Source organism: Scyliorhinus canicula, chromosome 17 (genome assembly GCF_902713615.1).
Source record: "Scyliorhinus canicula chromosome 17, sScyCan1.1, whole genome shotgun sequence".
In the NCBI taxonomy this organism is placed as follows: domain Eukaryota; kingdom Metazoa; phylum Chordata; class Chondrichthyes; order Carcharhiniformes; family Scyliorhinidae; genus Scyliorhinus; species Scyliorhinus canicula.
The window spans coordinates 129,849,073-129,875,165 of NC_052162.1; the positions used below are offsets into that span (position 1 = coordinate 129,849,073).

The 26,093-nt window shown below is 51.4% G+C and overlaps 1 protein-coding gene across 1 annotated transcript in view; it reads right to left on the reverse strand.

Annotated features, from left to right (window-relative positions):
- Positions 1-2,366: 2,366 nt before the first annotated feature.
- Positions 2,367-26,093, reverse strand: part of tep1 (telomerase-associated protein 1) — a 49,060-nt gene continuing 25,333 nt past the window's right edge. Inside the window, exons 9-12 of the mRNA XM_038774379.1 lie at positions 19,667-19,824; positions 7,407-7,516; positions 5,431-5,521; positions 2,367-2,554 (exon numbers count right to left, since the gene is read on the reverse strand). Coding sequence (XP_038630307.1) covers positions 2,367-2,554; positions 5,431-5,521; positions 7,407-7,516; positions 19,667-19,824 — 547 coding nt within the window. The remainder of the gene's footprint in view (positions 2,555-5,430; positions 5,522-7,406; positions 7,517-19,666; positions 19,825-26,093) is intronic.

Here is a 26,093-nt window from a genome sequence, read left to right on the forward strand (position 1 = left end):
ACTCTCACATAACACTCCCCTGCACCCTCTCTAGCACAATCACTTCCTTCCTGTAGTGTGGTGACCAGAACTGCACACAGTCCTCCAGCTGGGGTCTAACCAGCGCTTTACACAGCTCCAGCACAACCTCCCTGCTCTTGTAATCTATGCCACGACTAGTAACGGCAAGTGGCCCTTTCTCTTCATGGAGTCCTTTCATGACTTACAAGAGAAGTGATTCTCTTGGCCTTCTCTGAATGAGGCCAGCTTCCCTAGATAACTGGAAGAACCTGATCCCTGGAACTATTCAAACAAATTACTTTGACCCATTTACCCAAATACTTTGAACAGGTGGAGTGCAGAATTTGACGCAACACCAACTTACATAGAACATAGAAGAAAATACAGCACAGAACAGGCCCTTCGGCCCACGATGTTGTGCCGAACTTTTGTCCCAGATTAAGAACACATTAATCTACACATCATCATTCTACCGTAATCCATGTACCTATCCAATAGCCGCTTGAAGGTCCCCAATGTTTCTGACTCAACTACTTCCACAGGGAGTGCATTCCATGCCCCCACTACTCTCTGGGTAAAGAACCTACCTCTGACATCCCCTCTATATCTTCCACCATTTATCTTAAATTTATGTCCCTTTGTAATGGTTTGTTCCACCCGGGAAAAAGTCTCTGACTTTCTACTCTATCTATTCCCCTGGTCATCTTATAAACCTCTATCAAGTCGCCCCTCATCCTTCTCCGTTCTAATGAGTAAAGGTCTAGCACCCTCAACCTTTCCTCGCAAGACCGACTCTCCATTCCAGGCAATATCCTGATAAATCTCCTTTGCGCCTTTTCCAAAGCGACTTATACTGTGCTTTCTTGAAATAAACCGAGCGACCTTCCATGCAATTGCGCCTGATAGAGGCAAGTGTAAAACTTTCTGACACAGACCCCTCCCAAAGCCTGTCCACCACTGTTCAGGGCCAGGGTTTAGAAAACTCCAAGTATATCATGAAGATCACCTACAATGTTTATTGATTTTGGTTCCGATGAGTACAAGGGCCTGCCTCTCAGGTGTTATTCAACAGAGACCTTAAGCACTTAATTAAAAACAAGCTTTATTCTACGAATTTAGTCAATATTTTTATAAACCCACACAGTAAGCATTATCATCAACTACAAACATAAATACCCCACACAGCTACAGTAATCTATGTATCACCCTGAATAAATTCCCCCCTTTAACTGTTCCAATTTAATAACAAGATCCCATAAACCAGAAACCCATTTTCAAAGGTGTGGCCCAGCACACAGCATGCAAGACCTGGTATGGATCCTTTTGTTTCCTTTCCAAAATAGCGGGTTTGATTCCTTCCAGAAAGCAATTATTTCTTTTAAGTTGTCAAGTAATCTAGAAACAGCTTTTCAACTAGAGAGAGAGAGACTGGCCAAGATACTTCTTTTTCTGAGTGCAGCAGCCAAATGTGAAAACGAAAGCAAACAAAACTCAGAGCCTCAAACCAAAGCGAAACTAAAACCAACTCCCAGAGCCACAGCCCAGCTCCACCCACACAATGACATCACAGAAGCCATGTGATAAGACAAAAACATTTCTTAAAGGGACACTGCCATGACACCCCTTAACAAGTCAGGAGTGTGATGGGATTCTCTCCACTTGCCTGGATGAGTGCGGCTCCGACAACACTCGAGAAGCTCGACACCATCCAGGACAAAGCAGCCCGCTTTGATCGGCACCCCATCCACAAACATTCACTCCCTCCACCACCGACGCACAGCTGCAGCAGTGTGTGGTACCATCTACAAGATGCACCGCAGCCACTCACCAAAGGCTCCTTCGACAGCACCTTCCAAACCCACCACCTCTACCATCTAGAAGGACAAGGGGGCAGCAGACACATGGGGAACTCCACCACCTGCAAGTTCCCCCCCTCCGAGCCCCACACTCACCATCCTGACTGGGAAATATATCGGCCGTTCCTTCACTGTCGCTGGGTCACAATCCTGGCCCTCCCTCCCTGACAGCACTGTGGGTGTTACCCACACCACACAGGGACTGCAGCCGGTTCAAGATGGCGGCTCACCCACCACCTTCCCAAGGGGCAATTAGGGATGGGCAACAAATGCTGGGCCCGGCCAATGACGCCCCACATCCCGGAAATGAATAATAAAATGCTGAGGGCAACCTGGTGCCAATGGAAATATCCGCAGTGTTGCTTAAGGCCAGCATTAAAACACAAAGTGTGGCGAGATGGAAGGCTGTGCCCTTCCAGTTCCGGGTGGTGCTCAAGGACAACTGTAACCCTGACGTTCCCCCCACCCCTCCGCAGGACAAGGGAACAGCGACCACCCCCAACACCGGTCTTACCTGATTTTCCTCAGCTGCTCCAGCCTCTTGGTCACCCACCAGTGGATGAAGGAGATGCCCTGGACGCGTTTCTGAGCGGCCAGCACCGAGGCGCGGTCACGCAGAAGCCACGAGCGTCTTGGCGGCAGCTTGACCGACCCCATGGCCTCCTGGGTGAGGGCCTCCCTCGTCGGCAGGGGCTCGTCTGTCAGAGGCGGACAAGAGAGAGAAAAGGGGAGGGGGTGGTTTAATGAACCGCCGTCCTGCGCCACCTCGCGGATTCCCGGCACGCTCTGAGGCCGACTCAGAAGGCGGTCGCCAACCCGGGACGCAGCACGGCAAAGACCCGCACCAACGGCAACGGGAGCAATGACCGGACATCAAAGAGCGACCAGAGCAAGGTTCCGGAGTGGGCCATTCAGCCCCTCGGCCTGCTTCCCCCCCCCCCCCCCCCACCCCTCCCCTATTCAATAGGGACATGGGCGACCAGATTGGAACCTCGGACTCCACCTTCCTGCCGTGTCCCCCAAAATCCTCCTCGATCGGAAATCCCTCTCATTCGGCATTGACAGTATTCAATGGCCTGCGGCCTCCACTGCTTCCCAGGGGCAGAAAACATTGGGGGGGGGGGGGGGGGGGGGGGGGGGGGGAGGGGGGGGGGGAGAACACCGCTGGACGCTGCCCTAATCCAGAGGACCAGGGCAATGTCCGAGGGGGCCCCGGATCGAATGCCACCAGAAGGCAGGTGGTGACATTGGAATTCAGCAAAAACCTGGAACTAGAAGTCTCACGCCCATTGTGCCGATTGTCGGAAAAGCCCATAATCCCCTTCAGGGAAGGGGAAATCTGCCATCCTTACCCGGTCTGGCCCACACGCGACTCCAAATCCGCAGCGCTCTTTAGAAAAAAATGCTCTCCGGAATGTTCCGGCAAGCAGGGATGGGCAATAAACGTTGGCTCAGCCAGCGGGCCCCGACATCCCAGGGATTCTTTTCTTTAACTCCAGAGATTGACGACCCTCAGTGAAGAAATGCCTCCCGATCGTCCATCTTAAATGGGAGACTCCCTTATTTAGAAACCCCCCCCCGCCCCCGGACACTAGTTACAGATTCCAGCCCCCCCCCCCCCCACCAAAGACAAGAGGGGAAACATCCTCTCAGCATCCACCCCGTCAAACACATCCAAACTCTAATGGGTACAGGCCCCAACTTTTCCTCAAAAGATAAGTCTTTCATCCCAAGAATGAGTCCAGTGAATGGCCGCTGACAATGGATGTTCCTATTCACTCCATCCAGGCCCTCTCATAATTTTAGGCACCTCAATTATATACCACAGAATCCCGAGAATGCAGAGGGCTGCCATTCGGCCCATCAGGCCTGCACCAACCCTCTGAAAGAGCGCCCTGCCTAGGCCCACTCCCCCATTCTGCCCCCATAACCCCACCTAACCTGCACATCTTTGGTCGGTGGGAGGAAACCAGAGCACCCGGAGGAAACCCACGCAGACACGGGGAGAACACGCAAACTCCACCCCAGTGACCCAAGGATGGAATTGAACCCAGGCCCCTGGCGAGGTGAAGCAGCAGGGCTGGCCACTGTGCCACAGAATTTACAGAGCAGAAGGAGGCCATTCGGCCCATCGAGTCTGCACCGACTCTTTGAAAGTGCACCCTACCCAAGGTCAACACCTCCACCCTATCCCCATAACCCAGTAACCCCACCCAACACTAAGGGCAATTTTGGACACTAAGGGCAATTTATCATGGCCAATCCACCTAACCTGCACATCTTTGGACTGTGGGAGGAAACCGGAGCACCCTGAGGAAACCCACGCACACACGGGGAGAACATGCAGACTCCGCACAGACAGTGACCCAAGCCGGGAATCGACCTGGGACCCTGGAGCTGTGAAGCAATTGTGCTAACCACTGTGCTGCCCAAATACCTTGGAATGTGGAACCACACCCCACAAAGAGGTGAGTAGTATCAAAACATTTGAGGGGAACGTAGAATATAGAACATGCAGTGGAGGAGGCCACCATTCGGCCCATCGAGTCTGCACTGACCCACTTAAGCCCTCACTTCCACCTTATCCGTGTAACCCAATAACCCCATCTAACCTTTTTCATCACGAAGGACAATTTATCATGGCCAATCCACCTAACCTGCACGTCTTTGGGCTGTGGGAGGAAACCGGAGCACCCGGAGGAAACCCACGCAGACGCGAGGAGAAAGTGCAAACTTCACAAAGGCAGTCACCCAGCGGGGAATCGAACCTGGGACCGTGACACTGTGAAGTCACAGTGCTATCCATTTGTGCTACCCAGCTAGATGATGGTCTGACAGGATGGATGTTGGGAGGATGTTTCCCCCTCGTGAGGGCAGTAGAATCTGGAATTAGTGGAGGGGAGGGGTGCACACCGTTTAAACATGAGGCCCCCCCCCCCCCATTGAAGATGGAGATGAGGAGGAATTTCTTCTCTCAGAGGGAGGTCAGTCTGTGGAATCCTCTCCCCCAGAGAAGCAGCGGAGGCTGCGGGTCACCGAATATATTCAAGGCCCGAGTTAGAGAGAGTTCCGATCGGCGAGGGGGTCAAGGGTTATGGAGGTGAGAGAGACGGGTGGGAAAGTGGATTAAGGCCCACAATCTGATCAGCCTTAGTTTTATTGATTGGCAGAGCAGGCTCGAGGGGCCAAATGGTCTGTACCCCCGCTCTTATTTTTCAAAATTTCTGAGCAGAGATCCCCTCCCCCCCCCCCCCCTCCCCTCCGCCACGCTTCAGCCCTCCTCCCGCCCACCCCACCCTCCTCGGCCCAACCCACCAGCCCCACCAGCCCCCTCCCCTCCGCTACACTTCAGCCCTCCTCCCGCCCACCCCACCCTCCTCGGCCCAACCCACCAGCGCCCCCCCCCCCCCCCCTCCCCTCCGCTACACTTCAGCCCTCCTCCCGCCCCCCCCCCCCCCCTCCTCGGCCCAACCCACCAGCGCCCCCCCCCCCCTCCCCTCCGCTACACTTCAGCCCTCCTCCCGCCCACCCCACCCTCCTCGGCCCAACCCACCAGCGCCCCCCCGGGCCTCACCTTTCTCCTCCAGCCTTTGCTGTAACTCATCCAGCACTTTGTAGGCCGCAAGGAACCGGAACGGGAACTGGCGGCTGTGGATCACCGATTTCTGCGGGCAAAGGGAGACAGGAGGGGAGTGAGGCAACACGGACCAATCGCTGGGTATCAGACACAGGCTTGCACGTCAGCGGATCGCCGCGCTCCCGACACGGCGCAAAGGGACAGATTCCGCCGTGCGCGAGGCGGGATATCAAACAGAGTGGAAGGAGGCCATTGGCTCTGGGCCAACCTATCCTCTTCTCCCCCCCTTTAACCAAACAGATGTTTTCCTTAAGAACTGCCATGATGGCCGTTTAGAGAACTTCGGTATTGCTGGACAAAGAGGTGAAGCACTTCATCTCTCACAAGAATTTATACAAATTATAAAAATTATTCTGGCAGTATGAATGCGCGCTCGACGGAGACGGGCTCTTGTCGGGGCTCGGGGTTGCAGGCGTCGGCAACGCACTTCAGCCGATGGCCCCAGGAAAGTACTCGGTGAGGAAGGGCTTCCCAACCTTCCTGCTAGCAAGGGCCTCCTCGTTGCTGGAGGCAGCGCCGTCAGAGGGGTGGGAGGTTTGGAGAGGTGGGGGGGGTCATCTCAGCGATCTACGGAGCAGGACAGGGGATCCTTGGAGAGGGTTAAGATGAAGTGGGAGGAAGAGCTGGGGATGGCCTGGAAGAAGGACTACGGTGTGAGGTGCTGCGGAGAATTAATACCTCGACGTCACGTGCGAGGTTGGGCTGATACAGCTGAAGGTAGTGTACAGGGCCCACCTCACAAAATCAAGGGTTAGCCGGCTGTTCGCGGGGGGGTTGGGGGGAGGATGTCTGTGAGCGTGTGGGACAACTGGTGGATATTAAATTCAATTTAAATGAAATCTGGAATATACAGCACTAATCTTAGTAATGATGACCGCGGCAACCATCATCGATCGTTAAAAAAAAAACCATCTGGTTCACTAATGTCCACTTTAGAGGAAAGAAAATCTGCCAACCTTACCTGGTTTGGCTCCAGACCCCACACACAGTAATGTGGCTCACCCTTAATTGCCCCTTCTCTGAAATGGCCGAGTGAGACACACTCAGCAAGGGGCACTTCGGGATAGGCAACAAATGATCGGGCTCCACCGGTGATGCTCAGATCCAAAGAAAGGATGGGAAAGGCGGAAAACCTTTCAACATTCAAGAAGCATTTAAATGAGCACTTGAAACCCCATAGTATACAAGGGCGACAGATCATGTGCTGGAAAATGGGATAGGGATACCACAGACACGATGGGCCGAAGAGCCTCTTTGTGCACTGTAAATCTATCTAATCTCTCTGCCTGCCCTGCAAAACAGTTCGTCCCTCGCTTACTCCCTGACACCGAAACCCTGGATAACATTAAACGCCTCCCGCAAATCTCCTCTTAACTTTCTCTTCCCCAGGCAGCACGGTGGCACAGTGGGTTAGCGCTGCTGCCTCACGGCACCGAGGTCCCGGGTTCGATCCCGGCTCTGGGTCACTGTCCATGTGGAGTTTGCACATTCTCCCCGTGTCTGCGTGGGTTTCACCCCCACAACCCAAAGATGTGCAGGATAGGTGGATTGGCCACGCTAAATTGCCCCTTAATTGGGAAAAAATAATTGGGCACTCTATAAATTTTTTTTTTTTTAAACTCTTCCCCGAGGAGAGAGATCCCACTTTCTTCCAGTCACTTCCCTGGACCCTCGCCCCTGCCACCGTACCCTCGCTCTCCACGACCCCACCCCCGCTCTCCTCTACCCCACCCCCGCTCTCATACTCTCCCGAGCACCACCCAGGAAAACCGACGATTTGGAAACCTTCTACCTCCCTCAGCAGGGGAGCCTGACTGGGGTAGGGGGGGGGCCTGGAGAAGAACCGAGGAGGGAGCAGGTTAGAAACCCACACACGAACAGGGGGCTCTTTTTAAACAGCTGTCCGGACCCACCCTGTTGGTCAACTTTTCCAGAATCTGCTTGTGGTGCTGGCTGCTTATCCCGGCCACAATCACGTTCCGTAAATTACGTAGCATTGCCATGAAGGGGAGATTTTGGTTATCTGGGGGAAGAGGAGAAATATATATATTTTTTTAATTCAGCAGATCGATGTAATTTTTCTTATACATACATGTTAACACGAAAATGGCGCAGACCCCAACAGTTATTAGGATAAGGCAAATTTAATTTAATTTGTAAGACTGTGAGAAAAGGAAACCTCGCTCCCTGAGTAATTCCACGCACAAATAGAGAAATGGTATATTACAACAAACATTATTGCTAACATGCATTACTCACTTTAACATTATAATGACAATGGCTTACGATTACCAGTTAAATGCTTGACAATACACTATTGGATAGGTACATGGATCATGGTAGAATAATGGAGTGTAGATTAATTTGTTCTTAAGGGCAGCACGGTAGCATTGTGGGTAGCACAATTGCTTCACAGCTCCAGGGTCCCAGGTTCAATTCCAGCTTGGGTCACTGTCTGTGCGGAGTCTGCACATCCTCCCCGTGTGTGCATGGGCTTCCTCCAGGTGCTCCGGTTTCCTTCCACAGTCCAAAGATGTGCAGGTTGGGTGGATTGGCCGTGATAAATTGCCCTTAGTGTCCAAAATTCTATGATCTATGATTAACCTAGGACAAAAGTTCGGCAGAACATCGTGGGCCGAAGGGCATGTTCTGTGCTGTATTTCTCTGGAATACCATAAAACAATAACTACTAACTGCTACCTTTATCTCCACTCAAACAACCACCATTTCCGGTCAAAAATCCACTTTTAAATACAGTTAGAACATCCAGGGATGCTTGCTTAATAGAGATGTCTCAGATACCCTTGATTGAGAAAGAGGGTAGCACGGTAGCATAAGTGGATAGCACTGTGGCTTCACAACGCCAGAGTCCCAGGTTCGATTCCCCGCTGAGTCAGTGTCTGTGCTGAGTCTGCGTGGGTTTCCTCCGGGTGCTCCGGTTTCCTCCCACAGTCCAAAGACGTGCAGGTTAGGTGGATTGGCCATGATAAATTGCCCTTAGTGTCCAAAAAGGTTAGGAGGGGTTATTGGGTTACGGGGATAGGGTGGACGTGAGGGCCTAAGTGGGTCGGTGCAGACTCGATGGGCCGAATGGCCTCCTTCTGTGACAAATTAAGTTCTTTACCCATCAGTCTGGCCTCAATAAAACTCGAGAGGGATCTGTAGGTATGGTATTGTTTAGTTCAGTACAAGGCTGACCCGCTCTATAGAGATTCAGAACACATGTAGTCTTCTGAAGCCCCCAGAAACGAGTGAGGTCAGAGACAAAGAGATCACTGCACATATCATTCAAATGGCATCAAGTTTCACATACAAGATTCCTATAGGTCATCCTACACACCTCCTGACCTGGCCGTATATCCTGGTTGGCTCACTTCGCATTCCTCAACCCTGGGCCTCTTGTTACCCAGCATCCTTTTCACCACCCTGCACGTGGCTCCCCTCCCCCCTTCCTGGCCATGCTTTGCTGAATCCCTTTGTTCTTTGTCTGTGAGCTCACTACCATCAGACTGGCTCATATCCACATTATTCTAACTAATAATCCGATTTTATATCACATGCATTTGTTCAATTCCTCATCTGCACTGTATGTTCTATGTTCTATGTAGATAGCTTTGTGATGCAGAGAAAGGGCAACAGCACGGGTTCAATTCCCGCTTCAATTGAGGTTATTCATGACGGCCCCGCCTTCTCATCATTGCCCCTCGCCTGAGGTGTGGTGACCCTCAGGTTAAATCACCACCAGTCAAAAGGGGAAAGCAGCCCATGGTCTGCGGCACCTTTACTTATTTATCCTTCAGGACCCAGCTTACAGATTCTTGCCCGTCTCCAATTGCTGTTTAACCTGCCAGCCTTTGAGACACTAACCCTGTCCTGTTCACAGGCAAGTCTTTAACTCACTGTTTTGAGAGAAACCGCTGGTCTGTCCGCATCCTAATCTAAAACTGAATACTCAAAACCTAACTGCTTCAGCCCCTGGCTCTCTTCCCCCCCCCCCCCCCTCCATTAATTACATCATCTTACAAAGCTTTTTTTTTTTTAAATAATTTTTATTGAGTTTTTCAAAATACAAACATTTTAACCCCCCCTACATTTACATTTAAATTATAACAAAACAAAGTCAAACCCCCCTACTTAACAAGAAAGAGAAAAAGAATCCCCCCCCCCCCTACCCGCGCATCCCCCCCCCCCCCCCCCCCCCCCCGCCGGCGAACCGACAGTCAGACCAACTTATCATTTCTAGCAGCGTCCTCGGGCAGGCCTTGCCCGTGCCACCGCCGCTACCGTACTTCCTTCGTCGTTTTCCCCCCTCCCCCCCCCCCCCCCCCCCCCCCCCCCCCCCCCGCCCTCCCCTCCCCTCCCGGGTTGCTGCTGTCATGGCCTCAGTTTCTATCTCTGATCCAAGAGGTCTAGGAAGGGTTGCCATCGCCTGGAAAACCCCTGCACCGACCCTCTCAGGGCGAATTTGATCCTTTCCAATTGGATGAAGTTTGCCATGTCGTTTAACCAGGTGTTAACACTCGGAGGCCTTTCGTCCCTCCACTGAATCAGGATCCTCCTCCGAGCCACCAAGGACGCAAAGGCTAATATTCCAGCCTCCCTCGCCTCCTGTACCCCCGGTTCCACCCCAACCCCGAAGATCGCAAGTCCCCATCCTGGCTTGACCCTGGACCCCACCACTCTCGACACCGTCCCTGCCACCCCCTTCCAGAACTCCTCCAGTGCCGGACATGCCCAAAACATATGTGCATGATTCGCAGGGCTTCCCGAACATCTAATACACCTGTCTTCACCCCCGAAAAACCGACTCATCCTTGTCCCCGTCATGTGGGCTCTATGCAGTACCTTAAATTGAATGAGACTTAGTCGCGCACATGACGACGACGAGTTAACCCTCTCCAGGGCGTCTGCCCATGTCCCGTCCTCTATCTGTTCCCCCAGCTCTAACTCCCACTTATCTTTCAGCTCCTCTACTGGTACCTCCTCCACCTCCTGCATAATCTTATAGATGTCCGAGATCTTCCCCTCCCCGACCCAGACCCCTGATAGCACCCTCTCACTCACCCCCCTGTCGGGGAGCGCGGGGAACCCCGCTACCTGTCGTCTGGCAAATGCCTTCACTTGGAGGTACCTGAACGTGTTCCCCGGGGGGAGCCCAAATTTCTCCTCCAGCTCTCCCAGGCTCGCAAACCTCCCCTCTATAAACAAGTCCCTCAGTTGTCTAATACCCGCCCTCTGCCAGCTCTGGAATCCCCCTCCTGTGTTTCCCGGCGCAAATCTGTGGTTCCCTCTTAGTGGTGCCCCTATCAGACCTCCCACTTCCCCCCTGTGTCGCCTCCACTGCCCCCAGATCTTGAGGGTGGCCGCCACCACCGGGCTCGTGGTATACCTCGTGGGAGGGAGCGGCCATGGTGCCGTTACCAGTGCCCCTAAGCTTATGTTGCCGCAGGACGCCCTCTCCATGCGCTTCCAGGCTGCCCCCTCCCCTTCCATCATCCACTTTCGTACCATCGATGTATTTGCCGCCCAGTAATATCCGGAAAGGTTGGGTAACGCCAGCCCTCCACTATCCCTACTCCGCTCCAAAAAGACCCTTCTAACTCTCGGGGTGCCATGTGCCCACACATACCCCATGATACTACTCGTTACCTTCTTGAAAAAGGCCCTGGGGAGGAAGATGGGCAGACACTGGAACAAAAACAAGAACCTCGGGAGGACCGTCATTTAACTGACTGCACCCTCCCTGCTAGCGACAGCGGCACCATGTCCCACCTCTTAAACTCCTCCTCCATCTGCTCCACCAGTCTGGAAAAGTTCAACTTGTGTAGGGTCCCCCAGTTCTTTGCCACCTGCACCCCCAAATACCTAAAACTTTTAACTGCTCTTTTGAAGGGGAGCCTCCCAATTCCCTCCCCTTGGTCTCCCGGGTGTATTACAAAGACCTCACTTTTCCCCAGATTTAATTTATATCCCGAAAAGTCCCCGAACTCCGCTAGTATCCCCATTACCTCCGGCATTCCCCCCTCCGGGTCTGCCACATACAACAACAAATCATCCGCATAGAGCGAGACCCGATGTTCCTCCCCTCCCCTTGTCAGTCCTCTCCACCCCCCTGAACCCCTCAGTGCCATCGCCAACGGCTCAATCGCTAATGCAAAGAGTAAGGGAGATAGGGGACATCCCTGCCTAGTACCTCGATGGAGCCCAAAATATTCTGACCTCCTCCCGTTTGTTACCACACTTGCCATCGGAGCTGAATAGAGCAGTTTTACCCACTTGATAAATCCCTCCCCAAACCCAAACCTTTCCAACGTCTCCCACAAGTATTCCCACTCCACCCTGTCAAATGCCTTCTCCGCGTCCAGCGCTACCACTATCTCCGCCTCCCCTTCCACTGCTGGCATCATAATCACATTTAACAATCTCCGAACATTTGTGTTAAGTTGGCGTCCCTTCACGAACCCCGTCTGGTCTTCATGGACTACCCCTGGCACACAGTCCTCTATCCTGGTTGCCAGGACCTTTGCTAACAGCTTGGCATCTACATTTAAGAGGGAGATAGGCCTGTAGGACCCGCACTGGACCGGGTCCTTGTCCCGCTTCAAAATCAAGGAGATCAGGGCCTGCGACATTGTTGGAGGCAGAACCCCCCCCTCGCGCGCCTCATTGAAGGCTCGCACCAGCACTGGACCCACCAAGTCCACAAATTTCCTGTAAAACTCCACCGGGAACCCATCCGGCCCCGGCGCCTTCCCCGCCTGCATCTGGCCTATCCCTTTAATTAGCTCCTGCAGCTCTATCGGCGCCCCCAACCCTTCCACCAGCTCCTCCTGTACCTTTGGGAACCCCAATTTGTCGAGAAAGTTCTTCATTCCCCCTCTCCTCTTCGGCGGTTCAGACCTATACAATTCCCTATAGAAGTCCCTAAAGACCCTATTCACCTCTTGCCCCTTCTGCACTACATCCCCACCCCTCTCTCTCACTCCCCCAATCTCTCTGGCTGCATCTCGCTTACGAAGCTGGTGTGCCAGCATCCTGCTCGCCTTTTCCCCGTACTCATACGCCGCCCCCTGCGCCCTTCTCCACTGCATTTCCGCCTTCCTAGTGGTCAGTAGGTCGAACCTGGCCTGCAAGCTACGCCGCTCCCTTAATAGCCCCTCCTCTGGCGCCGCCGCATATTTCCTATCTACTTCTAGGAGCCCCCCCACCAGCCTCTCCCTTTCCTGCCTCTCCTTCCTCTCTCTGTGTGCCCTTATGGAGATCAGCTCTCCTCTAATCACTGCTTTCAAGGCCTCCCAGACCGTCCCCACCTGCACCTCACCTGTGTCATTCGTACCCAGATAGTTCTCAATGCCCGTTCTCACCCTTCTGCACACCTCTTCGTCCGCCAACAGCCCTACATCCAGGCGCCACAACGGGCGTTGGTCCCGCGCCTCCCCCATGTCCACGTCCACCCAATGTGGTGCATGGTCCGATATCGCAATGGCCGAGTACTCCGTGTCCTGCACTCTCGGTATCAGCCCCCTGTTCAATACGAAAAAATCGATCCTAGAGTACACTCTGTGGACGTGGGAGAAAAAAGAATACTCCCTCGCCCTAGGCCTACCAAATCTCCATGGGTCTACCCCTCCCATCTGCTCCATGAACCCCCTTAACACCTCTGCCGCTGCCGGCCTCCTATTCGTCCTGGAACTCGATCTATCCAGCCCAGGGTCTAGCACCGTATTAAAGTCCCCTCCCATGATCAGGCCCCCTGCCTCCAGTCCCGGGATGAGGCCCAGCAGGCGCCTCATAAAACCCGCGTCGTCCCAGTTCGGGGCATACACATTTACCAGTACCACACTCTCTCCCTGCAGCCTACCCCTCACCATCACGTACCTGCCCTCCTTGTCTGCCACCACCTCTGCCGCCACAAACGACACTCTCTTTCCCACCAAAATCGCCACCCCCCGGTTCTTGATATCCAAGCCTGAGTGGAACACCTGTCCCACCCACCCCCTTCTCAGGCGGACCTGATCTGCTACCCTCAAATGAGTCTCCTGCAGCATTGCTACATCAGCCTTCAGTCCCTTCAGGTGTGAGAAGACCCTTGATCTTTTGACCGGCCCATTCAGCCCCCTTACGTTCCACGTGATCAATCGGGTCGCAGAGCGACCCGTCCCTACTCCCTGTCGATTAGCCATGTCTTGTCCCTTGCTCGCCCCGGGTCATCCCTTCTTTTCTGACCCGCTTCCCATAGCGATGGCCCCCCCCCCCCCCCCACCCCCCCCCGGCTCTCCCCTTCTCGTCCCTGGTATCTTACAAAGCTAAACACAATATCTCGAATTATCTACTCCCCAGGGAACTTTGTTTATATAAACAAAATTCCATTCATCTCTAACACCTGTCCCCAAAAAGTCTGATGCTTTTCAAACCAGGATTTTTAGAAACATGACTGCAGCAGTCATACACACACTAACCCGGGCATTTAATCCTTACTGCACCAAAGTTATATAATACCATCTATCTGAAATTCCTACATTCATCACAATGTTCTTTTTAAAATTTACAGTACCCAATTTATTTTCTCCAATTAAGGGCCAATTTAGTGTGGCCAATCCACCTAATCTGCACATCTTTGGGTTGTGGGGTGAAACCCACGTAAGCACGGGGAGAATGTGCAAACTCCACACGGACAGAGAACCAGAGTCGGGATCGAACCTGGGACCTCGGCGCCGTGAAGCTGCAGTGCTACCCACTGCGTTACCGTGCTGCCCATTCATCACAATGTTGATCTATATATCACAGATGTTCCAACAGGGTACATAGAAAAGTTCACGACAATTGGGCAGAGTCAACATGGTTTTGTGAAAGGGAAAGAATGTTGAACCAATTCATTGGAGTTCTTTGGAGGAGTCACAGGTACCTTGGGTAGAGGGGAACCGGTGGATGTGCTGCAGTTGATTTCCAGAAGGCATCTGATAAGGTGCCACATCAAAGGTTATTGCGGAAAGTAAACGTTCATGGTATAGGGGCTAACATATTGGCATGGATTAAAGATTGGCAAGCTAACAAGAAACAAAGTTGGCATAAATGTGTCTTGTTCTGGTTGGCACAATGCGACAAGTGGATCAGTGCTGGGGCCTCAGCTTTTTACAATTTATATAAACGAGTTGTATCATAGAATTTACCGTGCAAAAGGAGGTCATTTGGCCCATCGAGTCTGCACCAGCCCTTGGAAAGAACACCCCACCCAGGCCCACACCTCCACCCTATCCCCATAACCCCATCTAACCTTTTGTTTTTGGACACTAAGGGACAATTTAGCATGGCCAATTCACCTAACCTGCACATCTTTGGACTGTGGGAGGAAACCGGAGCACCCGGAGGAAACCCACGCACACACGGGGAGAATGTGCAGACTCCGCACAGGCAGTGACCCAAGCCGGAATCAAACCTGGGACCCTGGAGCTGTGAGGCAGTAGTGCTAACCACTGTGCTACCGTGCTGTTCAAAGATTCAAATTTGAAAAGGGGTGAAGGGACTGAAGATACGATTGCTGAATTTCCTGACGACACAAAGACAGGTAAATTGTGAAGAGGACATAAGGAGGCTACAAAGGGACATAGATGGGTGAATTGAGTGGGCACAAATCTGCCAAGTGGAGGTTATATGGGCAAATTGTCCATTTTGGCAGGAAGAATAAAAAAGAAGTTTATGATCTAAATGGTGAGAAATTGCAGAGCTCTGAGACGCAGAGGGATCTGGGTGTCCTGGTGCATGAATCACAAAAGGCGAGTACATAAAACATACAGTGCAGAAGGAGGCCATTCGGCCCATCGAGCCTGCACCGACCCACTTAAGCGCTCACTTCCCCCCCTATCCCCATAACCCAATAACCCCTCCTCACCTTTTTGGTCACTAAGGGCAATTTATCGTGGCCAATCCACCTAACCTGCACATCTTTGGACTGTGGGAGGAAACCGGAGCACCCGGAGGAAACTCACGCACACACACGGGGAGAACGTGCAGACTCCGCACAGGCAGTGACCCAGCGGTGAATCGAACCTGGAGCTTGGCGCTGTGAAGCTATCCACTTGTGCTACCGTGCCGCCCAAAAGTATACACAGCAAGTAATTAGGAAAACTAATAGAATGTTATTGTTTATTGTGAAGGGAATTGAATACAAAAGTAGGGAGGTTATGCTTCAGTTATACAGGACATTGGTGAGACCACAGTGTGTATAGTATTGGTCTCCTTATTTAAGAAAATATGTAAATGCATTAAGCAGTTCAGAGAAGGTATACTGGACTAATGCCAAGAATGGGTGGGTTGCCTTATGAGGAAAGGTTGGACAGGTTAGTTTTGTATCCAGTCAGGAGTGAGACGACTTGATCAAAACCTTTAAGATCCCGAAGGGACCTGGAACTCGGTGGTCGTAGAGGACCTTCCCTCCAGTGGGGAATCCAGAATTAGGGAGTCACTGTTTAAAAAAAAATTTAAGACAGAGATTAGGAGAAATTTCTTCTCTCAAAGGGGCAAGAATATCGGAACTCTGTTCCTTAAAAGGCAGAAGGAGAATCTTTGAATATTTTTAAGGCAGAGCTGAATAGATTTTTTATAAAATTTCTTTTTTTCAATTTTTTTTCCCCCCCCCAATTAAAGGGGCAATTTAGCGCAGCCAATCCACCTACCCTGCACATCTTTGGGTTGTGGGAGCAAAACCCACGCAAACACGGGGAGAATGTGCAAACTCCACATGGACAGTGACCCAGAGCCAGGATCGATCCTGGGACCTCGGCGCCGTGAGGCAGCAGTGCTAACCCACTGCACCACCGTGCTGCCCTTGAATAGATTCTTTAACAAGGGGGTGAAAGGTTAGTGAGGGGGGGGTAGGCGGGAATGTGGAATTGAAGTTACAATCAGATCAGCCATGATCTTACTGATTGACGAAGCAGAATCGAAGGGTCGAGTGGCCTACTCTAATTCTTCTGTTACTAACAACTTACATTTATGCGGCACCTTTAACGTAACAAAACATCCCAAGGTGCTTCACAGGAGTATAACACCAAGTCAGGCGACCAAACGCTGGCACAATGGGGAGAGTTTTAAGGAGCACCCGTGAGGAAGCAAGAGTGGAGTGGGGGAGGGGTTGGGGGTCAGAGAGATTTAGTGAGGACATTCCAGAGCTCGGGGACCCCCGCCAGCTAAAGGCACCAATGGCGGAGCGATCAAAATTGGGGGGAGGAGGTGGTTGCACAAGAGGCTGAATTCAATAGCATGGCCATCACTGAATCCCCCACGATCAACACCCTGGGGGTTACCATTGATCAGAAACTGAACTGGACCCAGCCACATCAATACTGCGGCTACAAGAGCAGGTCAGAGGCTGGGAATCCTGCGGGGAGTAACTCACCTCCTGACTCCCCCCAAAGCCTGTCCACCATCTCCAAGGCACAAGTCAGGAGTGTGATGGGATTCTCTCCACTTGCCTGGATGAGTGCGGCTCCAACAACACTCGAGATGCTCGACACCATCCAGGACAAAGCAGCCCCGCTTTGATCGGCACCCCATCCACAAACATTCACTCCCTCCACCATCGACGCACAGTGGCAGCAGTGTGTGTACCATCTACAAGATGCACCGCAGCGACTCCCCAAGGCTCCTTCGACAGCACCTTCCAAACCCACCACCTCTACCATCTAGAAGGACAAGGGGGCAGCAGACACATGGGGAACTCCACCACCTGCAAGTTCCCCCCCTCCGAGCCCCACACTCACCATCCTGACTGGGAAATATATCGGCCGTTCCTTCACTGTCGCTGGGTCACAATCCTGGCCCTCCCTCCCTGACAGCACTGTGGGTGTTACCCACACCACACAGGGACTGCAGCCGGTTCAAGATGGCGGCTCACCCACCACCTTCTCAAGGGGCAATTAGGACGAGCAGCAAATTAAAACTGGAAGAGTGCAGAGATCTCAGGAGTTATAGGACTGGCGGAGATTCCAGAGATAAAGAGAGGTGGAAGGCATGGATGCACTGGAAAAGGACGAGAATTAGAAAAGCATTGGAGTTCAAAATCAAAATTAGATCCTTTTATTCTCTTCTCCCTTCAAATGTTCATCTAGCTTTCCCTCAAGTGCATCGCGGCATGGTGGCACTGTGGTTAGCATTGCTGCCTCACTCAGTTCAATTCTGGCCTCAGGTCACTGTCTGTGCGGAGTCTGCATGTTCTCCCCGTATCTGCCTGAGTTTCTTCCAGGTGCTCCGGTTTCCTCCCACAGTCCAAAGACGGTTAGGTGGATTAGCCATGATAAATTGCTCCTTAGTGTCTGAAGATGTGTAGGTTAGGTGGGGTTACGAGGAGAGAATGGGGGAGTTGGCCTAGCTCTTCCAGAGGGTCGGTGCAGACTCGATGGGGCGAACGGCCTTCGACTGCACTGTGGGGATTTTATGGTTCTGTGGTACTTATTTCTTCATGGTGGCGGGATCTACATTCCAGGGTGTTTCCACGATATCCCAAGAGGTGGCCCAGTGGCACACTCAACAGTGCCAGGGGCCTGGGTTCGATTCCGGCCTTGGGCGACCGTTTGTGTGGAGTTTGCTTGTTTTCCAGTGCATCCATGCCCTCCACCTCGCCTTATCTCTGGAATTTCCTCCAGTCCTATAACCCCTGAGATCTCTGCACTCTTCCAGTTTTAATTTATTACCCATCCCAAATTGCCCCTTGAGAAGGTGGTGGGTGAGCCGCCATCTTGAACCGGCTGCAGTCCCTGTGTGGTGTGGGTAACACCCACAGTGCTGTCAGGGAGGGAGGGCCAGGATTGTGACCCAGCGACAATGAAGGAACGGCCGATATATTTCCCAGTCAGGGCGGTGAGTGTGGGGCTCGGAGGGGGGGAACTTGCAGGTGGTGGAGTTCCCCATGTGTCTGCTGCCCCCTTGTCCTTCCAGATGGTAGAGGTGGTGGGTTTGGAAGGTGCTGTCGAAGGAGCCTTGGTGAGTCGCTGCGGTGCATCTTGTAGATGGTACACAGAGTTTTCCCTGTGTCTGCGTGGATTTTTTTCCCAGGCCAAAGATGTGCAGCTTGGGCGGATTGGTCATGATCAATGCACGGAGTTACAGGGATAGGACGGGGTGTGGGCCGAGGTGGAGTGCTCTTTCAGAGGATAGGTGCAGATTTGATGGGAAGACTCCTGCACTGGGAGGATTGTATGGATACACAGCACTCTCTGGAGAAAGAGGTTTCTCATGACTGGATTTGTTCAGGGGAAGTTGTGTTCAACCAGCTTGCTGGAGTTTTCTTTTTGAAGAGGTGGTAACAGGAGGATTGATGAGGGTGATGCAGTTGACGTGGTGTACATAGGCTTCCAAAAGGCACTCAGCACAGTGCCACACAACAGGCTTTCGAGGTCTTACAGCTCGTGGGGCAAAATGGACAACAGCAACACGGATGCAGGATTGGCTGAGTGGCAGGAAACAAAGGCTGAGGGTAACTGGGTGGTTCTGGGGCTGGAGGGAGACTTGAAGAGGTGTTTCCCAGGACTCAGTGTTATCTTTCCTGATATATATTAATGACCTAGACCTCAAGAGTACAGGAGCGCAATTTCAAAATTGGAAGCAATGTGACAGTGTCGAACTTCGACAGGACACGGGCAAGTCGATGGAACAGGCGGCAGATGAGGTTCAAGGCGGCACGGTGGCACAGTGGTCAGCACTGCTGCCTCACAATACCAAGGGACGCAGGTTCAATTCCGACCTTAGGTGACTGGCTGTGTGGAGTCTGCACGTTCTCCCCGCGTCTGCGTGGGTTTCCTCCGGGTGCTCCGGCTTCCTCTCACTGTCCAAAGATGTGCGGGTTCGGTGGATTGGCCACGACAAATCGTCCCTTAGTGTCCAAAAGATGTGGTTGGGTTGGGGTTGTGGGGTTACGGGGAGAGGATGGGGAAGTGGGCCTAGGTGGGCTGCTCTTTCAGAAGGTCGGTGGGCCAAATGGCCTCCTTCTGCACAAGAGGCATCAAATTTGGGAAGCAGTTAATTTTGGTCCAGGGGGAAAGGAAGGGGAACGAGAATAAATCACGGTGTTCGCTTGGAGAGCCGGTGCAGACACGTCTGCCCCGTAACAATTCTGCGCTCGGAAGAATATGGTGAGGCAATACAAAATCCTGACACCTGAACCGGCGCGCGGATGTACCTATCAGCTCCTCCCAGACTTTCACATTATTGCCACGGAGCGAGAGCTGCCTGTCCCAGGTCTCCGGCACTTGGAACTTCATCCTCTTCCCAGCTCTCCGAGAATCCCAGGGGCCGGGCAGGCGGCTGCGAGCGAACGACTGGAGATCAGACGGGTACCTGGAGGCCGCGGGGGAAAAAACAATTCAGTCGCAAGGAATGAGAACAGAGGATTTCAAAGGCAACACAGGAATTGAGCTGATAACTGGGGTGGCGAAGAGGGGGCTTTACTCTGTACCACATGGAACTGGAATGCGGATACCATCACAGAGACGTGGTTGGGGGAGGGGCAATAGGATCTTCAGGTGAGTCGGGTGTGAGAGGGGAGACAGTAGGGGAGACAGTGTTGCATCATGAATTGAGGAGTCAGTTTCTGCAGTGGGGGTCTGTCATGTGAGAGTACCTTTAAGAAATGAGTGTTTATAAATGGGCGTGTATATAAATATCTGCAGTGAGAGTAGCTTTAAGAAATGGGTGTTTACCACGGCAGTGATGTCAGAGAGTGGGTGGAGCTGGGCTGTCTGTCGGCTTTTTACTTTCGTTTTAGGTTGTTTGCTGCAGGGTGTGTTTTAGTTTCCTTTTCAGAGCTGGATAGCTGCAGTCACAGCCAGAAGGTGTCTGAATCTCTCTCTGTAACCTAAAGACTAAACCGATCCTGGTGATTTAAAACTAATAACAGTAGTGACTTTAACCTGATGTGCTTCTGGTAAAAGGTGTTTTCAGTCATATGGGTGTTAAAAGGAAAGCTTAAAGGATTACTCAGTGTTGTATTCTTTGGGGGTTGTATTTGAATTAATGGTTGCTAAGATGTTCACTGTATGTTTTTAAAAGGTTAACTTGAATTCATAGAATAAACATTGTTTTGCTTTAAAAAATACTTTTCCATTTCTGCTGTACCACACCTGTAGAGTGGGCCGTGTGCTCCCCATACCACAATCTAGTAAAAGCTGTGGGTCAGGTGAACTCCATGATACACTTTGGGGTTCTCTAAACCCTGGTCCATAACAGGACAATATCTTGGAAGAGTCTGCAAATGAGGCTTTGCGGATAAAGCATAGGAATAACAAGGGGGCAGTCACATTGCCGGGAGTGTATTATAGGCCCCCAAACAGTCAGCGAGCAATAGAGGAGCACATATGTAGACAATTCACTGAGGTGAAGTAATAATGAGTCTTTACATTAATCCCAACATTAATTGGGATAGTCAGTAGTGTAAAGCACGGTAGCATAGTGGTTAGCACTGTTGTTTCAGAGCGCCAGGGTCCTGAGTTCAATTCCCAGCTTGGGTCACCGTCTTTGCGGAGTTTGCACGTTCTCCCCGTGTCTGCGTGGGTTTCCTCCGGGTGCTCCGGTTTCCTCCCACAAGTCCCGAAAGACGTGCTGTTGGGTAATTTGGACATTCTGAATTCTCCCTCAGTGACCCGGACAGGCTCCGGAATGTGGTGACTAGGGGCTTTTCATTGCAATATTAATGTAAGCTGACTTGTGACAATAAAGATTATTATTATTAAAGGGTTTAGAGGAGGGTGGATTTCTTGAAATGTATTCAGGAAAGCTTTTTTACATCAACATGCAAAAGGTCCAACAAGGGAGGGCGCAGTGCTGGATCCAATTATGGGGAACGAACCGGACAGGTTTCGAGGTGGCAGTGGGGGAGCATTTTAGTGATAGCGACCACAACACAGTGCAATTTATGATTGTTACGGAAAAGGAAAAAGGTGGCCTGCAAAAAACTGTTTTGGATTGGGGGTGGGGGGAAGGCAGGGTTTACTAAAATAAGGAAGGATCTGGCCAAAGTAGACTAGGAACAACTTCTTGAAGGAGCATCTACAGCTGAGCAGCGAGGAGGCGATGGAAAAGGAAATAGGGAAGCGCTTAGATCCAACATGTTCCCTTTGGGGTGAAACGCGGAAGGAACAAGCCCAGAGAACCCTGGATGTCTGCGAATATCCAGGGCTAGATAAGAAAGGAAAGAGGGGTGTTTAGCAGGTACAAAGGGAGCAATAAGCTGAGGCCTCAGTGGAGTATAGAAAGTGCAGGAGGTAAATTTAAGAAAGCAATTAGGAGAGCAAATGGGGGGGGGGGGGGGCGTGAAAAAGCACTGGCAGGTAAGATTAGGGATAATCCCAAGACGTTCTATAATTATATTAAGGGGAAGTGGATAACCAGGAAAAGAGTAGGGGTCATAAGGGACCAGGGGGGCAATCTGCACGAGGAGCCAGGGGACATTGATAGGGTGTTAAACAAGTACTTCACATCCGTCTTCACTCAGGAGGAAGATGCAGGTACAGAATTCAGGGAGAGGGACTGCGACGTTCTCCAACAGTCCGACATAGGGAGTGAGGAGGTACTGGATGTTTCGGCGAGCTTAAAGTGGGGAAATCTCAAAGCAAGTAACAACAACAGGGGCGCCACCCAGCACCCCTCCCCCCCCCCCCCCCCCCCCCCCCCGCATCCGTTCCCCCCCAGCCCCTTGCCGGGGGTCTGTTCAATCTCTCTGTACTGGACAAACAAAATGTATAAAAATGAAAGAATGCACAAGACAGGCATACGGATGTAGCGTTATTGTCTCTCCAGTACCTCGATGTACATATACCCCCCCCCCCCCCCCGACATGCTTCTCTTTACTTGTCAATCATGTGATTTTGCTGAATATATAGCGTTGTTGTTTTTATCTTGTACACAATATCTTCTCAGTTGAACGAACGACAAGGCCGCAAAGAGAACAAACATAATCCACAATATTCTGGTAGTTGTGAAACCGCATGATCACCGCGTGCGGTGGCTCGTTTGACCTGGGTTTCGGTCAGGAAGCCCGTCAAACCCCAGTGGAGCGAACACCTCGGGATTCTCCCTTTTGGGGACTAAGTCATCACGCCCGCTGGAAAACGCGCGCGAATCACTCAAGTGTTCGAAAAAACATTTATAATTTTTAAAATGGAGGAATCCCCAAATCCGGATGAGTTGTAACCCAGGCTGCGGTGGGGAGGCAAAGGAGGAAATTACAGGGGATCTGACCCAAATCTTTTAATTCCTCTCGGACCACAGAGGAGGTACCAGGGGATTGGAGGGCAGCCAATACGGTTTTGCTTTTCAAGAAGGGTGATAGAGATAATCCAGGGAACTGCAGACCAGTGAGTCCCACATCAGTGGGAGGGAAACTATTGGAGCAAATACCGACGGCGAGAATCTATCTCCACTTGGGAGAGGCAAGCTTTGATCAGGGTCAGTCAGCACGGCTTTGTCAGGGGGAGGTCTGATGGAACCATCAATTCACCAGACACGTGTTTCCGATATGAATATAGGCTTTAATCGACTTACTACAGAGCCAGCCTGTTACCCATTGATGAACTCTCAGTGAACTGCAGGCTGACTCTGGACAAGGGTATTTATACAGCAGCACTAGGGGGAGGAGTCGTGGGCGGAGCCAAGGGTGGAGCCCCGTACAAGCTCCTGAGCATTCCGAGAGCTACTCCCCCTAGTGGTCGGATAACGCTACTGTGCTTACAAAGATACAGTGTGATTATAATGTTACATTCACCACAAGGTCAAGCCTAACAAATTTGATTGCATTTTTGAGGTGACCAGGTGTGTCGATGAGGGTGGTGCAGTTGATGTGGTTGAAATGGATTTCCTGCACGGGAGACAGATAAAGGTAAAAGCACACGGGATTTAGGGTAACGTGGCAAGTCGGATCCAAAACTGGCTTAGTGATAGGAGACAGAGGGTGATGGTAGAAGGCTGTTTGAGTGACTGGAGGCCGGTGTGCAGTGGCATACCACAGGGATCAGTGCTAGGTGCTTTCTTGTTCGTGATTATATACAAATGATATAGATGAGAACGTGGAGCCGATGATCTGTAAGTTTTGCGAATGACGTGAAATGAAAATGAAATGAAATGAAAATCGCTTATTGTCACGAGTAGGCTTCAAATGAAGTGACTGTGAAAAGCCCCTAGTCGCCACATTCCGGCGCCTGTTCGGGGAGGCTGGTACGGGAATTGAACCGTGCTGCTGGTCTGCCTTGGTATGCTTTCAAAGCCAGCAATTTAGCCCTGTGCTAAACCAGCCCCGTGCTGTACCTGTCCTGGGAGTGTTTGATGGGGACAGTGTGGAGGGAGCTTTACTCTGTATCTAACGATGGGCCGAATGGCCTCCTTCTGCACTGTAAATTCTATGGTAAAAATTCTATGGTAAACCAGATGGGCTTTTATAACAATTGTTTCGTGGCACGACGACTGACTGGCTTTAAATTAATTATGCCAATTTCCACCAGTTGCCGTGGTTGGATTTGAACCAGTATCTGCAGGGCATTTGTCCAGTGATATTACCAAAACTGCGCCGTATATCCCCACTTGACTCTCAGAATGTTCCAGGTGGAGGACAGAGAAACCGCTTCAAAGACACGCAAAATGTTCTGCTTGAAGCGTTGGCCTCAAGTGACTGTGATAAAGTAGTTGCCAATCATTCCCAATGGCGGGAAAGTGGAGTTGAGGATTATCACATCAGATCAGTCACGATCTCATTGAATGGGCAGAGCAGACTCGATGGACCGAATGGCCCCTTCTGCTCCTACAGCTTATGGTCTGAACAAAGATTTGGCCATTTGGCCCCTCATGGCTGATCTCATCGTGTCCTCGAAGCTGCACTCCCAATGACCTTTCACCCCCACCTTGCTCATCAAGGATCTATCCACCTGTGTTTTGGAAATATTCAAAGACTTGCCTCCGTCGCCTTTTGAGAAAGAGAGTTCCAGACACTCACCGCCCTCAGAGAAAAACATTCCCCTCACCTCAGTCTTAAATGGACGACCCTTTATTTTTTTAAATTTTTTATAAATTTAGAGTACCCAATTATTTTTTTCCAATTAAGGGGCAATTTAGCATGGCCAATCCACCTACCCTGCACATAGAATTTACAGTGCAGAAGGAGGCCATTCAGCCCATCGCGTCTGCACCGGCTCTCAGAAAGAGCACCCTACCCAAGGTCAACAACTCCACCCTATCCCCATAACCCAGTAACCCCACCCAACACTAAGAGCAATTTTGGACACTGAGGGCAATTTATCATGGCCAATCCACCTAACCTGCACATCTTTGGACTGTGGGAGGAAACCGGAGCACCCGGAGGAAACCCACGCACACACGGGGAGGATGTGCAGACTCCGCACAGACAGTGACCCAAGCCGGAATCGAACCTGGGACCCTGGAGCTGTGAAGCGATTGTGCTATCCACAATGCTACCGTGCTGCCCTACCCAATTCATTTTTTCCAATTAAGGGGCAATTTAGCGCGGCCAATCCACCTACCCTGCACATCTTTGGGTTGTGGGGGCGAAACCCACGCAGACACGGGGAGAATGTGCAAACTCCACATGGACAGTGACCCAGAGCCGGGATCGAATCTGGGCTTCGGCGCCGTGAGGCAGCAGTGCTAACCACTGTGCCACCATGCTGCCCTGACCCTTTATTTTTAAACAGTAAATCCCCCCCCCCCCCCCCCCCCCAAAGTTCTGGATTCTCCCACATGAGGAATCATCCTCTACACACCCACACCCTCTCCAAGACCCCCTCAGGATCTCAAAGATTTTGATTCAGTCATCTCTTAATCTTCTAAGTATCAGAGCACTTCGAAAACACTGGCGGGATTGGGCAGTCGGCATGCATTTACGTAAGGGAAACCATGCTTGACAAACCTACTGGAATAATTAGTGGAGGATACGAAGGGGAGCCAGTGGATGTGGTATATTTGGACTTTCTGAAGGCTTTCGACAAAAGTCCCACATAAGAGATTAGCGTGTAAAATTAAAGAGCATGAGATTAGGGGTAGTGTATTGAACTGGTTGGCTGACAGGAAACAAAGGAGGAATAAACAGATCTTTTTTCAAATTGGCAGGCAGTGACTAGTGGGGTACCACAGGGATTGGTGCTTAAACCCCAGATATTCACAATGTATCTTAATGATTTAGATGAGGAAACAAAATGTAATATTTGAGTCAAGTTTGCAGAAGATACAAAGTTGCATGGGAGGGTGAGCTGTGAGGAGGATGCAGAGATCCTTCAGTGTGATTTGGACAAGTTGAGTGGGTGGGCAAACAAATGGCAGATACAGTTTAAGTGGATAAATGCGAGGTTATCCACTTTGGTCGCAAAAACGAGAAGGCAGACTATAGGCTGAACGGCCATAAATTAGGAGGGGGGAATGTGCCACGAGACCTGGTTATCCTCGAACACCAGTCACTGAAGGTCAGATGCAGGTACAGCAGGCGGTAAAGAAGGCAAATGGTGTGCTGGCCTTCACTGCGAGCGGATTAGAGTACAGGAGCAGGGATGAGTTGCTGCAATTACACAGGGCTTTGGCGAGGTCATACCTGGAATATTGTGTATAGTTTG